The sequence below is a fragment of the Acanthisitta chloris genome, unplaced genomic scaffold (assembly GCF_000695815.1).
Source record: "Acanthisitta chloris isolate BGI_N310 unplaced genomic scaffold, ASM69581v1 scaffold9825, whole genome shotgun sequence".
In the NCBI taxonomy this organism is placed as follows: Eukaryota; Metazoa; Chordata; class Aves; order Passeriformes; family Acanthisittidae; genus Acanthisitta; species Acanthisitta chloris.
In genome coordinates, this window is record NW_008672082.1 from 34,562 (window position 1) to 51,762 (window position 17,201).

Below are 17,201 nucleotides of genomic sequence, written 5' to 3' on the forward strand. Positions count from 1 at the left end.
CTCCCTCCCTCCTCCCTCCCTCTCTTTCTTTCTGTGTTGACAGGGTAGAGACAGAAAGGTTTGTCGTGTACTTTGGGTAAGTGCAGTGAACTGCGGTTTGTCTTCAGTGAATCAATGCTTTGTTTTACAAATGATTGGTTTGGACAGAATCTTGTCTTTATAATTTCTTTTCCTCTCAGGAGTCATGTCTTCTGCATCTCTTCAGACAATGCTTGCTTGCTCTTTGTCTTTCTGTGTTGACAGGGTAGAGACAGAAAGGTTTGTCGTGTACTTTGGGTAAGTGCAGTGAACTGCGGTTTGTCTTCAGTGAATCAATGCTTTGTTTTACAAATGATTGGTTTGGACAGAATCTTGTCTTTATAATTTCTTTTCCTCTCAGGAGTCATGTCTTCTGCATCTCTTCAGACAATGCTTGCTTGCTCTTTGATGTTCAATTTGATGGCATGGGGTTCTGGCTTGATGGTGTTTCTTTATTTAGGATTTGTGAATGATAAAAGTTGTAAATGCATGGCTCAATGTTTGATATTCCAGCATTTGATGCAATAATGGGTTAGTTGTTTTAAACTGCCAGAAATATGATTTGCCCAAACTAAATGCCTGAACTACTAGAACTGTAGAGACGTTTTCTGTGGTCAAAGATGAGCAGTTATATTTTTTTGAATGACCTACCTTTAGTTTCTGTTAAGACAAGTTATTGTGTCTGCTGACATTTTTTTTAATATGCAATAAACCTGACATGTTACCCTTTAAAACAGGTATCTCCTGTTCATTCATTGAAATTTTCTTCCAGTAAACATGGAAGATACATGGCAGTCTAAATACATGTACCAACATTTCATAAACCATATCAAAACTATCAGTCTGAAGGTGCATTATTTATACATCCTTCAGAAGTAGTTTTTCTGGCATTTTTATTGTTATTAACTTAAAGCGATGTCATTGAAAATTAACACATCTGAAGAAATGAATTCAAGAAATTTAATCTCTATTTGTTTAAGTGATATTAGATCATCCCTTATGTTTTGATCCAAATACAAAATAATTCTGAATGCGACTCTCTTTAGTGCATAATTCTGTTTCTTTGCATTTGTGTTGTGTGCATGTGCGACTAAAAAACCCCAGAACTATCAACTATAAAAATAATCAGAAACCAAAGTTGCTTCAGAAGCAAAGGTGTTTTATTTTGCAAATGGATGAATTATACTGATGTGGCTTTCCTAAGTTACTTATTCTTTGCAGGTAATTTTTTCATAATTTATTCATAAAATCCATCAGTATTCTGATGTATTTTACACACAGATGTGTGTTTACTTACCAAACATAACTGTCACTCAAAAAACCCTCCTGCCTTCCTTTCCCAGGGTCAGCGTGGAAAATCAAATACTGAAATATGGGTTTACTACTTGTGAAATTACTATTTTGGAAAATGATGATCCTGGAGGAGTATTTGAATTTTCTCCCTCTTCCAGAGGTCCCTACAGTATCAAGGTAGCTATCTGAATAACTTCTCTTAATCATTATGGACAGCTTAATTTTAGCAGAGTTTTGTTAAAAAATGGGATATTCTTTTTTACAGGAAGGGGATTCTGTTGAACTGCAGATTGTCCGCAGCAGAGGAAGTCTTACTAGACAGTTTCTACGCTACACTGTAGAACCAAGGGACAATAATGAGTTTTATGGAAGCACAGGAATTCTAGAGTTTAAGCCTGGGGAAAGAGAGATCATACTTACTCTTTTGACAAGGATGGATGGGATTCCAGAGGTAAACATTAGTATTTTTCTCACTTCAGATTGTGTTAACAGGCATAGCAGTTTGTTGCTTATTGAAATGCAGGGAAATATATAGCCACAGAACAAGTGTGCAATGGCTTGTCTCCATAATGTCTTCCCAGCCTCCAAACCAGGGATGCCTCGGTAACTAGGAGGTGTCTTTGGCTTTAATAGTCCTCAGTGGATTTTTTTTTCTGTAAATTGAAACTTTTACACTTTGAATCCCTGTAAGTTTTTAGCACCTGTGACCATCTGTAGTATAGAGTGCCACTGTATAATTGAACTCTCCATTAACACCACTTTCTTTTTGTTTCTTTTTTTGGTAAACATCTACTGCCTACACTCAATGCCCCCCAGTCTACACTAATATTTGCTGAATAGATACAGAGATGCAATGCATGTTTTAGTGTTTCATGATGCATCTTCTTTGAGCTTTTTTTCAAGATATATATGTAATATAAAGTCCCATTAGATAAGTAATTCAAGCTGATACATTCTTTTAAAATTAGTTTTGGTTTTGATATCTGTGATTTTCGTGTTACTGATGGCAATGTACAAAAAAGCATTGTGCATGTAGAAATTGTGTGTGATTTCCTTTTCTTGAAATTGGCCTCTCCTGCCTGACTAGATACTGTGGATATTTGCCTATTTTTTTGGATGTGAATGCTGAATATGCCTTTTTATTCTGACTGAGTTTCCCTCTTCTAGCTGGATGAGGTGTATACTGTAGTACTCAGTGGCTACAGTGAAATGCCGGGCAAGCTGGGGAATGCCACAAGGGTCAATATAACCATTCTGAAAAATGATGATCCACATGGTGTCATTCAGTTTCTCCCTGATGAACTGTCAGTAACAATAAACGAAAGTAAAGGAGAAATCCTCTATGCTGGTAATTCATTCTTTTTATTAGGGTTACTGCTTTATATGCTGTCTGCTGCTGCAAACCTTCTTTTCCTCATTTCACCTTACTTGGACAAAGTCTAACTCAAGTTTCCACTCAGGGGTTTCCAGAGGGGTACAGTGCCAGCATGATGAGTAGTGGAGACCAAAGTGAAGGAGGATGGGCCTGAAAAGCCGGAGGGATCAATCCAGTAAAAAAATGTCTAGAGAATATGCCAGAAAGGAGGGACAGAGTATTGATGTATGTGCAAGGTACAGCCTGGAGGTAGTAGCTCTGCCTGTAAAGCATGAGGAATAGGGTGTTATATGAGGGAAGAATAGAGCTAAATCTTCATATACCTTGCTTCAGTTTATTTATCTCTATTCAATTATCAGCACATTTACAGGCTAAAAATAACAAATTTGAGCAGTTTCAAACTGCTGTAATGTTCTATCAATGTGTGCAGTTTTGTGTAGTCCTCTAATGTATTATTAGTTTTAGTTTTAGTAAATTAGTTTTGCAAGAGGTGGTATTTACTTATTATTACTTCCTTTTCTTTTTCTTTGTTTCAGCTTTGCTGACCTTTTTGGTTTTGACTTGTGTTGTTCTGAAGATGCACACTGACTGTATATGTTTGCATTTTTTAGCTGTGTTCAGAGTTGTAAGAAACCGAGGCAACTATGGCAATGTTAGTGTGTCCTGGATTGTTGACCCAGCGGGTACCAATGACGTCTATCCGGAACAAGGGACTATTTTCTTTGATAATCTGGAGTTTTCCAAAAATATCACCATTTACTCACAACCAGATGAGGTAACCATTTTTACAGTGTTTTTATGTGAGTATGTGAAACAAAGGAAACTCCGTCTTTAAGAACCTGATAATTATTTGTAAGAAAAATCAAAATACTTTAGTAAAACTGAGTTTATTTAAGTAAATCATAAAAGAATTTGAGAAGCTGTGCATATTTATACATGGAAAAAGTTAGAAGCTGACAGTAGTCAAGTGTGGTTAAATAAACTTGTTTCGATAGCAAAAATCCTTTTTATTTTTAATATTGGTATATTTTGAAGCAATATATGAAAGAATGAAAATAATTAGTAACATATAAATAAAGTTGTAAAAATATATTGCATGTATCAGAAGCAGGAAACTGCAAAATAACTTTTGGGTCATCTGTGTAACAGATAATGGGATTTGTTTGCAAGGATTTTTGATTGATGATGATTTCTGTGTAAATGTATGAGCAGTCATTTGTCATCCCTCTTGACACACTTAAGGGTCAATAAAGAAACAAGAGCATGCAGAAATCTCTGGTATGTTAACCCCCTCAGCTGTTCATTTTAATTTTTTCATTGTTTTGTATGCAAGAAATTTATTTCTTAATACTTTCTCATTCAGATACCTGAAGAAATGGAAGTATTCATTATCAGATTATTCAATGCTACTGGTGGAGCTAGACTGGGCAATATAACTAGTGCATTTTTACAAATTGCAAGGAATGATGATCCCATTTATTTTGCAGGTTAGATGTTACTGTTTTTAAATGTTGAATTCATATATTATCAGATTGATTGACTGAGAAATCTTAGTTCTAATGGAACTAGTATAAAATGTTCTGGGTTTTCTGTGTTGAATTTGCTCTTTTTCTTTTTCTTTTTTTTTTTTTTTTTTTCATAACCTTCCCTTATTTTCTTTCATTGCTCTGTTTGTTGATGCGGGGATTGATTAGGTGCCTAAGCACAGCAGTATTCTCTTGTACCCTGAAGTATTACCATGCCTTTACTACACATGCCCTATGTTTACCTGAAGTGAAGGATCCTGTTGGGGACTGTTAAATAACTAGGCCACCTGCAAGGAGCTCAGGCTTGAACTGAGGGAGATGTATTGCTTGCATGTTTTCAGAACCGCTGACAGTGAGAGTTACAGAAGGGAGTGTTGCGAATTTTACAGTCTTAAGGAATGGATCTGCTGATGCTGCTGTTACTGTTCAGTACATTACTGTTAATGGAGATGCAACGGCTGAAGAGGGAGACTTTGTTCCCTGTGGAAAGCACTGTGTTGTTTTGTTTGATGTCGGAGAAAAAGAGCAGAGCTTATCTGTGTATATTAATGATGACGATACCCCTGAAACTGATGAAACGTTTTATATCTTCCTTTTGAATGCTACAGGTAAAATGATTTGTGTGTTTAGTAACTCTCTTTTTTCTTTTTCTGTACTTTTTACCAGCCCGTTCTTATCGTAAGGCAATATATAAGTACCAGGTATTACATGAATAAGGTTTGCTTCAACATTTCTATAAAATTATTGTAAAGTGTGTTTGGGTTTTCATCCTGAGTTAAGTGGAAGCAAAAATTTAATTATACAGCTGAAAACTATCCTACAAAAACAACTGGAGTGCAAATCTCTTTTCAAATGTAAATGCTCCAAATCAGGTGGGGCTTTGACTCATCAATAAGACAATATAAGTTAAATACAAGAACCAGGTAATTTTTATCAATTATCTGAGTGTAAGGTAGTTTATGTGTTTCCTGAGGTCAGGCAGAATTTCCTTTAGTACCCAGGTCTCTTACAGAACCACAACATTATGGAAACAATTGGGCAAAGCCATTCTTCTCCCTTCTTAAGTTTTCTCTTCAGTGATGTCTTTCTAGTTTACTTTCATGAGGATCTGCTGGTATTTTCTCTTACCATTCTACTGGGAACATATGATGACTTTCCTCCTGGCACACATTCCTACAAGAATGAGTAGAATACAGAATATTTCTATATGCATTCCTGAAAGAAAAAAAAAAATCTATTTCTATGATCTGTTGTGTATGCTGGCCTTGATTGTTATATGCCTTTTGAAAACTATGTTGGACTGGTGTACCTCAGTGAAAACACAAATAGAGTTCTATGTAGTTAAAATTGTAAACACACTGTTTACTTTGGAATAGGATCTACTCTAGTGCTCTTGAAAAAAGGGTGAAAACCAGGATGGGGGTGGAAACATAACATATTTCTGTGAACATGAGAAAAGTGTTGGAATGTCCCTACAGTGCTAATATACACACAAAAATCCTATTAGCATCCACTCTACTTTACAGGTCTTGTTTTTTTCCCTTCAGGTAGGCTGTGATATGGGTATGAGTAACCTCTTAGACATTGTGCTTACATTGTATTTAGTTTAAGTGCAATATTGCCATTCAGGATCTAAAGTAGAGCGGGGAGCTGTAAATGCATATCTTTTTTTTCTGTCTTGGCCAGATCAAACATGAAGTACAATCCTTTCTTACACAATCATATGATCTCTGGTCATGTCACTGACATTTTTATCTTAAAATCTGCTTTCTTGCTCTCTGCATGAGATGCTACTTACATAATTTTACTCTGATTTGCTTTTTACTGACTATCTCAAATATTGGTTTTCACTGATTGCTTTATCATTGTTCATTTCTTTGTTTCATAAAAGTTGTTGGTGTGAGAAGGAAACATTCAGTTGTAGAGTTACCTCTATTTCTGATTCCAGTTTTGATAAAATTAATCACCATCTTTTTAGGGGATAATGTTATCTTTAATGCTGGAGTGGCTACAGTTATTATTGAAGCAAACGATGACCCTAATGGAATTTTCTCCTTGGAACCTTTAGAGAAGCCAGTGGAAGAAGGAAGAAGTAACCATTTTTTGTAAGTAACTTTTAAATAATACTTTTGCACTTGTTTTGAGCTGATATGTATGTTACTTTATGGGTAGTACTTTGATCTAATCCCATACAAGTTTGCATTGATAAAAATGTATTAAAAATAATAGATCTACTGAATTTTGGATTAAATTAGTTATAAATGTATTGAAGACATCAACTGTTACATTATCAAGTAGACTAAATATTAAAATATCTACAGAAGTTCATGTCAAAATAAAAATAATTAAGATTACAACATTACTGTTTTATTATATTCTCATGAGAGTTTAGATACAGAAGGATCTAGATGATTGAGCAGCATATAACCTGGACTAATGTAGAGGTAAAAAAATCTTTTGAAATATAGAAAAATACAGTTATGTGATTGTCCTTTTTGGTTTTTTGCACCCTATTTTGAAGCTTTCCCCCATGCCGTGGTCTAACCCCAGCCAGCAGCCAAGCCCCTCGCAGCCGCTCACTTACCTCACCACCAGCAGGATGCAGGAGAGAATTGGAAGGGTAAAAGCTAGAAAACATCTGAGTTGAGATAACGACAGCTTACTAGGCAAAGCAAAATCTGTGCCCACAAGCAAAGCAAAACAGGGAATTAATTCACTGCTGTCACATGGACAGGCAGGTGTTCAAACATCTCTGGGACAGCAGAGCCCCATCATGTGTAATGGTTATTTGGGAAGACAAGCACCATCACTCCAAATCTTCCCCCTTCCTCATTCTTCCTCCCCCCCTTTATATACTGAGCATGATGTTCTATAATATGGAATATCTTACTGGTCAGTTGGGGTTACCTGTCCCATCTGTCTCCTCCCAGCTTTCCGTGCACCTCAACTTCCTTGCCAGCATGGCAATATGAAAAGCAGAAAAGGCCATGGCTCTGTGTAGGCACTACTCGGCAATACCAAAAGCCTTTCTGTGGTTGTCACTATTTTCAGTACATATCCAAACCAGAGCCCCATACTAGCCGCTGTGAAGAAAATTAATTCTACCCCACTTAGAACCAGCACACTCTACAAGCAATCTATGCTATATTCTTTCTCTTTGTTTGTTTTTCTTCTACCTTTAATTACAGATGAAAGCGTATACTCAAAGTTCAGATCTGTCTGTCTTCTAGACTGGAAAGACTTTTCTGTAGTCTGGTCTCCAGCTGCTGAGATGTATTCAAGAACAGGAAGGGTTAAAAAATTAATTTGTTTGTCATCTTACCTTGTTATGTTCCATAAAGTCATGGTGTGATTATAATTTGACAAAAATACTGATTTTCAAGAAGAATACTCTACAGGACATGAAGAGACATTAGTTTGCAATAAATCTGACAGTGTGAACAGTTAGGGAAGAGGTTTTTTGTTTACAATTGTTTAATTATCTTTTATATATTTTTATTTGATTTGTTTGTTTGTTTGCTTTAAGGCCTTAAAGCAGATGTCCGTGGATGAAATCTTTGTTTTGCACATCTAAATGATGAAAATCCTTGTGGAAAGAGGATATTGCGTGTATTGTGTATTTGATTTTGTTATGCTGCTTTTCGGAGTGTTTTTATTTTGTTTTTTTAAAATCTTATTTGCGACATCTTTTTATTTTATTTGATGGTGTGAAGAATGATTATTTGAACTAAACAGGTGCTTTTGGAGAAGCATATTTACCAACACCTGGGGACCTTCTTCAGTCTTTATTGAAGAAATGTATTTACTAGGAGGCTGTCTCTTCCACACCCATAAAACCATCTGACTTTGGTGTAGTACATGTCAAAAGGGTCAGGGTAGCAAATAACCTAACGAGTGAGAACAACTATGGCAACACTGAGCTTTAAAGGGAGTAATTAAAGTTACTGCAATGGTGCTATATGGCTGCAATAGAGTGCCCTGGTTAATAACAGCAAAAGGAAACTTTTGGAAGGAGAAAAAATAAATTAGTTGTGTTGCTGTGCCTAGACAACTTTTCCTGAATATTTCAGCCTTGCATAATCTCTTTATGCAGCTTTTTTTTTTTTTTTAATGGTGCAAAGAAGCACTGTTTTTGCATGTAAAGACACTTTGCATTCTGTTGGTGTAGGAACTATGTTCTTCAGTTTTTATTTATAATACCTTTTGAAAATTGATGACATTATGTCACCAGATGTCTATGCAAAAAATAAAAGCTTGTTTTTATTTGCTATGTTCTTTATCTGGAGTAATCACAGATTTCTTAAGGACATAAATTAAATACCATTATAAAAAAGAGCTTAAGGAGCCTTGATGGTTATAGGAAGAAATGTTTGTGGTTAAATGCAGGTGATTCTCTTCCTTGTCTAGGAGTGGCCAGGTATCTGTATTTTTAATGTTAATTTGCTAAACCATTCAGTTTTATTTTTTACATAATAGTGTAAGACAAACTAATCTTTGTCTTAACTGTACTACTTTGCACGTATCTTCACTGCTTACTTTCTTTCTAAGGTACCTGTGGTGTACCTGGGGGTAGAATTACACTATGAAATTGCAGGCTTTAGAAGAAGATTGTGTTGTAAGTCATGGTTCGATTTATTGTTCATGCTTATTTAGAGCAATGTATATTACTTTTCACAGTAAAGAAGATTAATGTAATTGTGTTTTCCCTTGCTAATGGAGAATGCTGAGACCTTCATTCCTTCTGTATCTCTGAACAGGATTTTGAGACATAGAGGACATTTTGGCAATGTCTCATTAGCCTGGCAGTTGTTTCGTAATGACTCTGCACTGAGGCCAGGAGAAGAGTTCTATGAAACTTTTGGGACTGTGTGCTTTCTGGATGGTGAAGGATCAAAGCCAATAACGCTCCATGCTGTTGCAGATAACATTCCTGAATTCAATGAATTTTACATCTTAAAGCTGGTGAATGCTTCAGGTATTGTCTTTCATATAATCAGCCTCTTCCTAGGTGGTAGAAAAGAATTGTGTTTAATCAGTCAAAAAGAAACCAACCATGGAAAGAGCTTTGCTTTTAATCATGTCCTGGCATCCTATACTTTTCTGGTAAGATTTTAGGTTTTATTTTTCATTTAATCTTAATTTGGGTATATTAATACACTTTTGGTGATCTGGCCTTTGAAAATGATGCCTTTTGGTGATTTCAGAGTTGTAGAGCTTTATGCAGTTGAAGACAAAAATGAAGCTGTTAGAGGTTATGCATGTCTACCATAATGGAGATTGGTCGGTTTGTTTGTTTGCTTTTTTCTAGAGTTGGTAAAATACATATAGTTATCACTTCATATCACTTGCATTGCAACTGCTGCAGGTTTTCTGCTGAGCAGAGCTCCAAATCTGATGTAATACTTCCAATGCAGTACTGTTCATGGTCTTCTGTGCCCAGATACAACTGAAAATGTTTTGACATTTTTGTAAGTGAAATCCATATGAGCGTACAGAAGATTTCCTGCTTAAAATAGGTAGAACACTGCACACTTGGTACATGTAGGGTCTACATTCACATTGTGATTGTCATGAGTTCTTACTGTGAAGTAGATGACTAATGGCAGGATTTGTCAGCAGCCTTAATATACAATAGGTTACTGATTTTGCAAGGTATCTCTACTTGTTTCAGAGGCAATGGGCCAAGTGTTGCCATTTCAGATTTATGTAAATCTGGGAGTAATATGAGAGCTGAATTCAACCCCATGTTTTTCAAATGAATCAAAAGCAACCTGTCTCTTTACTAATTCATAAAAGCTGGAGCTAATCTTGTTTTAGCTGAAATACAAATATGTTTTGCAGTTGAAAAATATACTGCTTTATTGTCTATTAAAATGGTTACTATAGTGTTTTAAAAACAATAAAATTGAATTATATTAAATCAGAACATTTTATGAGATTCCAAAGGCTCATCAGAGAAGGTTTAGACCTATTTAGAAACTTGTTTTATTTAAAATTTTAAAATACTTAGTAACTTTTTTCAGGCCATTAACTTTTACTCTTAATTTCCATTACACAGGTGGGTCTCCTGGTCCTGGTGGGCAGTTGTCTGAAACAAACCTGGCTGTAACTGTGATGATCCCATTCAATGATGACCCTTTCGGAGTCTTTGTTATAGATCCAGAGAGTCAGGACAGAGAGATAGTGGAAGATGTTCTTTCTGAAGATGATCTTTCCTATATTACAGACTTCACCATCTGGAGACAACAAGGCACCTTTGGTGTTGTCCGTTTAGGTTGGGAAATACTGTCTGGTGTGTTTCAAGCTGGACTACCATCAATGGTAGACTTCTTGCTGTTGGGATCATTTCCAAGTTCAGTACAGTCTCAGCCCCACATGAGACGCCATCACAGTGGAACAGATGCTTTGTATTTCAGTGGAAAGGAGGATGCATTTGGAATTATTGATCTTGAATACCCATACAATGGAAATACTGCAGTAACTAATTTTACATTTTCAGCATGGTTAATTCCTAATATCAGTACTGATGGTTATATAGTTGAAAAGGATGATGGTAACGGGACCTTATATTACGGTGTGAAAATCCAAACAAATGATTCTCATGTTTCTGTAGTGCTTCATTATACAACATTAGGATCCAATATGACATATATAGCTAAAGTGACAGTCCTGAAATATCTGGATGAAAGCACTTGGATTCACCTTCTGATTACTCTGGATGAAAGTATAATTGAATTTTACATGGATGGAATTCCAGTTCTAGGAGGAATTAAGAGCCTCAAAGGAGAAGCAATTGCGGATGGTGAGCTTGCATTACTTTTCTCCATATATAAAGTTCTGCAATGTATAGAAGAGTTTAGCTCCTTGAACTGTGTATGCAAGATCCTGAAAGTATTACATCTGATTATTTAGTTAAAAAGAATGGATAGGAAATTCTGAAGATTTTCAGAAAGCGTATGGAAATAAGAGCTGGGAAGGTTGAAAAAAGTATCATAACTCTAACAGTGATTGGATTGCAATAATTTGAAAATAAATCGGTAATTAATATTTATTATATTTATATTTCTATGTGTATTATTATCACGTATGCATAGTTATATATATTTACAATTAATAATTTCACTAAGATTTATGGTACCCATGTCTGAGAACTCTTTTTCTCTCAGTTCTGAAGCAAAATACAATAATGGTTTTGTTTCTAGTTGTGTTGTATTACAGCTAAACCACTATCTTCTAAGCAGTAGAATTTTTCAGTGTTTAGATTTACTTCATTATGTATTTATGTGCTATATGAAAATATATGAAAATTATGCTCATATGTTTAACAGTGTTCTGGGGAACATTAGCTTGTGTGCTTCAGTTTCTCTGACTGGATATTCCCAGATGTGATTTTAGTCGTAGGTTACCATTATGAACTTTCACACTGAACTAGCATAGCAGTGAGTATCAGGACAATTCCTTTATAATGTCAGGTATTACATGTTGGGAATACATTTATGTTTACTCCTTCTATTGTGGTTTGTCATTCTTTCACATGCCTTTTTTTTTCTTGGAGATAATCTCCATCATTTTTCCTTTCTTTCTCTCACCTTCAGTTTCTCATGTTTTCTTTCATGGGGATAGGCAGTGAATGATTATCAAATTGCTAAATACAATCTCCTTTTATATAATCAAAGAAGGAAAATTAGCATACAGTGGTGTAAAATGCATATATATCTACATGCATTTATGTGCACAAACATCAAAAATAACATGAGGAAAATTGTAATTTCCTTCTCAGGTCCTGGAATAGTGAAAATTGGAGCAGGAGTCAATGGCAGCAGTAGGTACACAGGGCTAATGCAGGATGTAAGGCTTTATGAGCGTAAATTGACAGAAGCAGAGATCTATGAACTCCATGCAACTCCTGCAAAGAGTGACCTCCACCCTATCTCTGGGTATTTGGAGTATCAGCAAGGAGAGACTAATAAATCATTCATTGTGTCCGCCAAAGATGATGAAGAGGAAGAAGGAGAGGAGTTATTCATCCTAAAGCTCGTTTCTGTGTGTGGTGGAGCTCGAATTTCACGAGAAAATACAACAGCAAGGTTAAGAATTCAGAAAAGTGATAATGCTAATGGTCTATTTGGCTTCACTGGAGCATGTATTCCTGAGGTAAGGTGTTTATTAGAAAAAGTAGTGCAAAGCAGACCTGAGGGTCCTTGTCTGTTGCAAGTTGAATATGTGTCAACAGTGTGCCCTGGCAGACAGGAGTGCCTACTGTGTCCTAGGGTGAATCAGACAAGGCATTGTGAGCCGGTTGAGGGAGGTGACTGTCATGCTCTACTCTGTGCTAGTCCAGCCTCACCTTGAGTATTGTGTGCAGTTTTGGCCACCACAATATAAAAAAGGTATTAAGTTATTAGAGTCATCCAAAGGAGGCCAACAAAGATGGTGAAGGGCCTTGAGGGGAAGCCATATGAGAAGTGGCTGAGGTTACTTGGTCTTTTCAGACTAGAGAAGAGGAAACTGAGGAGAGACTTCATCGCTGTATACAATTTCTTCATGGAAGGAACTGGAAGGGTGGGCGCTGACCTCTTCTCTCTGGCAATAGGACCTGAGAGAATGGTCTGAATTTGCATCAGGGAGGTTTAGGCTAGATGTTAGTTCATGTTACCATGAAGTAAATGGTTCTTCACCCAGAGGGTAGTTGGGCTCTGGAGCAGGATTCCCAGGGAAATTGTCACATCACCAAGCCTGATGGAGTTCGAGAGGTATTTGGACAATGCTCTCCGGCGCATGGTGTGATTCTTTGGTGGATGTCCTGTGCAGGGCCATGAGCTGGACTAGATGATCCTCAAGGGTCCCTTCAAACTCTGATTATTCTGTGATTCTGTGATTCTTTGAAAACTATAGGAGAACTTTTGGACACAATAAAATTAGTGGCAAGACAAATTGACCTGCACAGGGCCTTGATTTTGCATTGTTAGGTTTTGTAGTTAAGCAAAGTTTTTCTAGAATTTAGAAATGTGTAAGTTCTGTTAATACAGAACTTACTGGCCAGTCACACTGGCATTTGCAATAGAATTTTTTTAAATCCCCCAAATTATATTTTTAAAGAAAATGTATTTCATTACATAACTGTAGATTAATGCTTAAATTTTCCTAGCATAAGGTTTTTGCTGTAATTCTGTTATTTCTGAGACTGTCTTCTGGATATGGCTGGGAGAGAGTTCATTTTCTTCTAAGTAGGAGGTGCAGTGCTGTGTTTTGAATTCAGGATGAGAAAAATGTTGATAACACACAATGGTTTGGCTGTTGCTGAGCAGTGCTTTCCCTGAGCTGAAGACTTTTCCGTGGCTCATGCACTGCCAGTAAGGAGCTGCACAGAAAGATGGGAGGGAACATGACCAGGATGGGTGACCTTTTCTGGCCAAAGGAACATTCCGTACCATAGGATGTCATGTCCAGTATATAAATCCGGGGAGTCATCCAGAAGGGGGTTGATCATTGTTCAGGGATGGGCTGTGTATTGGTCAGCAGGCAATGAGCAGTTGCATAGTGCATCACTTGTTTTCCTGCATTCTGTTCCAGTCTCTCCTTCTCCTTATAATTAAAATCATAATCATCATCATTATCATCATCATCATCATCATCTTATTATATTTTGTTTCAATTATTGAATTTTTCATAAACCACAAGGCTTACTTTTTCTTTTCAATTCAGCTCCTCACTGGGAGGGAGAGGTGGGGAGTGAGCAGCTGCATTATGCTGAATTGCCATTTGAGGTTAAACCATGTCAGACAGGGCTGCCAATTAAAATATAAGATATAGTTTTCTTTTTTTTGAGAGTGCATCTATACAAATATTTTAATTTTAGTTTTTATTGTGTTACGTGATGTGTTTGAAAGACTTTTACTACAGGTCATGCACTGACTAAATGTGATATATATTTTCACAATCATTTGCTGTCATTATTTATAAGATATAAATTGCATCTATTTGTTATGAATTCAGTTAGTACTGTTTTGAAACATTAATTTGTCTTTGGTAGTAGCTGCCACATATTCAATATATAAATTTGGTATTTTGGAGGGAAGATTGAAATAAACATAATCAATTCTTACTTTTTTAGTGAATATGAGGGAAAAAGACATGATATCTATTTGTATTGTTATTGAATTATTTTGGAAAACCAATTTCATAATGATTTCCAATTTGGAAAGTCTTATGACATTTTAAGTACATGCTTTCTAACTTAAGTGCTTATGATGTGTTTGAAAGTGTGCTGGTTTTCAGTTTAATTCAGTTTGCTTTCCAGGTGCCTTCCATATGCTATGATAATAGATCCCTTCAGTTTCAAATGCCACTGATAATTCTGTGATTCCACAGTTCATCAACCAACCATGAAGCAAAATTAAAAATTTATATCACTTGTTCATTGTTTTGCCTTTATCTTACATCCATTTCACCAGAGAGGTATTAGACCTCTCAGAGGTGATGCAGATATACAGCACTGGTTTATCAGTAATTTAATTTCTTTCTGTCCATATTTGTCTGTTAGGTAGCTGAAAGCACACACATTATCTCCACTGTGTTATACAGCACCTCTGAATTTTATCTAATGCTTAAGATAGCTTTAGTGTTTCTGATAAATTTTCAAACAAAATTATTTTCTATTTTAATTTGATTATCTTAATTTTCTAAAATACGTAGTCAGTATCAATGCCTATTTTTTTCCTAATATGTGAAATTGTTGCCACTTAAGTCATGTTCTCCATGAAAACACAATTGTAGAGGACTGGAGCAGAAAAAGTTTTTCACAGGTTTTTCTGAATGATGATAGTGCAAATTAATTTTTAGGTATTTGTTTTCCATAGTGTTTCTAATTGGGGAAAGAGGGAATCCAAATCTTTCTGAAATCATTGCTAATTAAAACTAAAATAACTGACAATATAAAGTAATAGTTTCAGACGTAGTTTGAGGGAAGTGATTGTGTCCAAAAGAAACAATAAGGTACAGTTACCGGCTTACCTCAGGGCGATACTAGAAGTTGCAAATTCCACTAAGATTGTTCTGACCACCAAGTTAAGTTTCAGCTTCCTGCTACTCCAAAAGTGCTGAAAGTAGTGTGACAGCAATAAAATTTGCTGAACATATGACTAGCATTAAAGAATTCCATGTTTAGTTTTTTATTGCTTTGATTTACTTTGACCGTAACAAACATTTCAATTTCTTGCTTTCTTCCAGACTGCTGAAGAGGGCTCCACTATATCCTGTGTCGTGGAGCGTACAAGGGGAGCCCTAGACTATGTATATATAAATTACATTATCTCACAAGTTGATTCCACTGGCATTAATTATTTTGTTACCGATTTTTCTAACAGCAATGGCACTATCACATTCCTTCCTTGGCAGAGATCAGAGGTAAACCCTACCTTCCTATTAACTGTTTGTAACGTCCTTTGCAAACCTGCTGGAAAACACCTTACGAGGATGTTTGACTGGTTTTCATACTAAAGAGTCTTTCCTTCACATAGCTTTTATTATATTTTGCAGAGATTTTTCATCCTTGACATATAACAAGCTACAGGCTTGAGATATATTTGCATAATATATATTTATTAAATTTATGTGTATCTATATGTATACTTGAAGTATAGGTAGTCATGAGCTGAAATAATGGATCCAGTGACTTTCAAAATTGCAAAATGATCAGGTTTTGATCAGAGTTTTGGAGCTCAGTTTTATCTCCATGTCAAAAAAATAAACCGCAGTAAAGTTTGCTGCTGCAGTCAAGTGACTTGCAACTGTTGATTGCCATATTCTGTCCCTTTTTCTTAATCTGTTTCTGTGAGTTCAACCCTGACCCACTCAGCAGAGGCAGGAGAGGTGTGGGACCACAATACTGTAGAAAGTTCGTATGTATTTTCTATTACTGTTTGTAAAATATTTCTTTTGGTGAATTGTAAGTAGAAAATGCTTGTTTTCAGTTTCACTTTTATTATTCTGCTAAGTTGGTATGGACTGGCTGAAACCTACTGGCAGCATTTGAAAAGATCCCAGTGGTTTCACTGGAAATGTGGATCTGGTCCAAGTTAAACAGTGTAACTGATTAGAGCTTGGCAGAAGCTTGCAATATTGGAAAATAGTTTGCTCATGACACTGTTCAGTCAACTCTAATTCTCTATTGAAACATATGACTGCATTGGAGAGAGTCGCATCAAATAAAATTTCCCAAGCTTTTCCATCTGGCAGCATGGATGAGGCCTGCCTTATTCTATGTAGCTGGCAGAAGAGGGCTGGTGTACCTTCTTGCTCCACTGCTCTCTGGTCCAATTTATTATCTACATACAGAGGAGCTAATGGGCCTGGCCCAGACTGGGAGCAGTTGTTCATTAGGTGAGATATCCTAAGAGACTTTCCACTGATGTTTGTAAGCTACTCATGCCCACAGTTCTAAATATGATTGGCTACATAAACTGTTTTTTCTATGTGTTTGTCAAATTGTATCTCAATATCCAGAAAGGTGGAATTGTCTGAGATTAATATGTTAGCCTGTGCAGAATCAGTTATGTTACTTGATAGTATGATCTGTAATCTTAAATGTCAGGTGGAAAAAATGGTTTGCTTCACTTGCTAGGTGGGATTAGTTAATGTCTGTCCTGAAGCACAAGTTCATAAAGATTTTAAAATCTATCATGTATTTAATTTTCAATATACAGAATTTATCTATGCTTATGTTAAGGTGGATAATAAATAATTTTTTGCTTGGTTATGTGTTTATGTAATTAGAAGCACTTAAGAAAATATGCCTTCCATCACTGGCAGCTTGGTAAAGATGTTTTTGGAATGGGTATTCTAAACTAAAACTGTGATCCTAGAAATTAGGTTAAATTACTTGGAGGACAAAAATGTTGCCTGCATTGCTTTCTGAACTCACTGTAGATACAACTGATGACTAAGAACTTGGATGAGTTAAGCAGGGTTGTAAAACTCTTAAGTGATGC

General features: G+C 36.0%; 1 protein-coding gene across 1 annotated transcript in view; it reads left to right on the top strand.

Annotated features, from left to right (window-relative positions):
- The window catches only part of LOC103801937 (G-protein coupled receptor 98-like), a gene marked incomplete at its 3' end in the record, with an annotated part of 60,566 nt that overhangs the window by 30,065 nt on the left and 13,300 nt on the right, over window positions 1-17,201 (top strand). Inside the window, exons 12-22 of the mRNA XM_009074375.1 lie at window positions 1,362-1,488; window positions 1,577-1,762; window positions 2,479-2,659; window positions 3,298-3,461; window positions 4,050-4,173; window positions 4,554-4,820; window positions 6,191-6,317; window positions 8,970-9,187; window positions 10,271-11,014; window positions 11,993-12,366; window positions 15,442-15,618. Of these exons, the coding sequence (XP_009072623.1) occupies window positions 1,362-1,488; window positions 1,577-1,762; window positions 2,479-2,659; window positions 3,298-3,461; window positions 4,050-4,173; window positions 4,554-4,820; window positions 6,191-6,317; window positions 8,970-9,187; window positions 10,271-11,014; window positions 11,993-12,366; window positions 15,442-15,618 (2,689 nt within the window). The remainder of the gene's footprint in view (window positions 1-1,361; window positions 1,489-1,576; window positions 1,763-2,478; window positions 2,660-3,297; window positions 3,462-4,049; window positions 4,174-4,553; window positions 4,821-6,190; window positions 6,318-8,969; window positions 9,188-10,270; window positions 11,015-11,992; window positions 12,367-15,441; window positions 15,619-17,201) is intronic.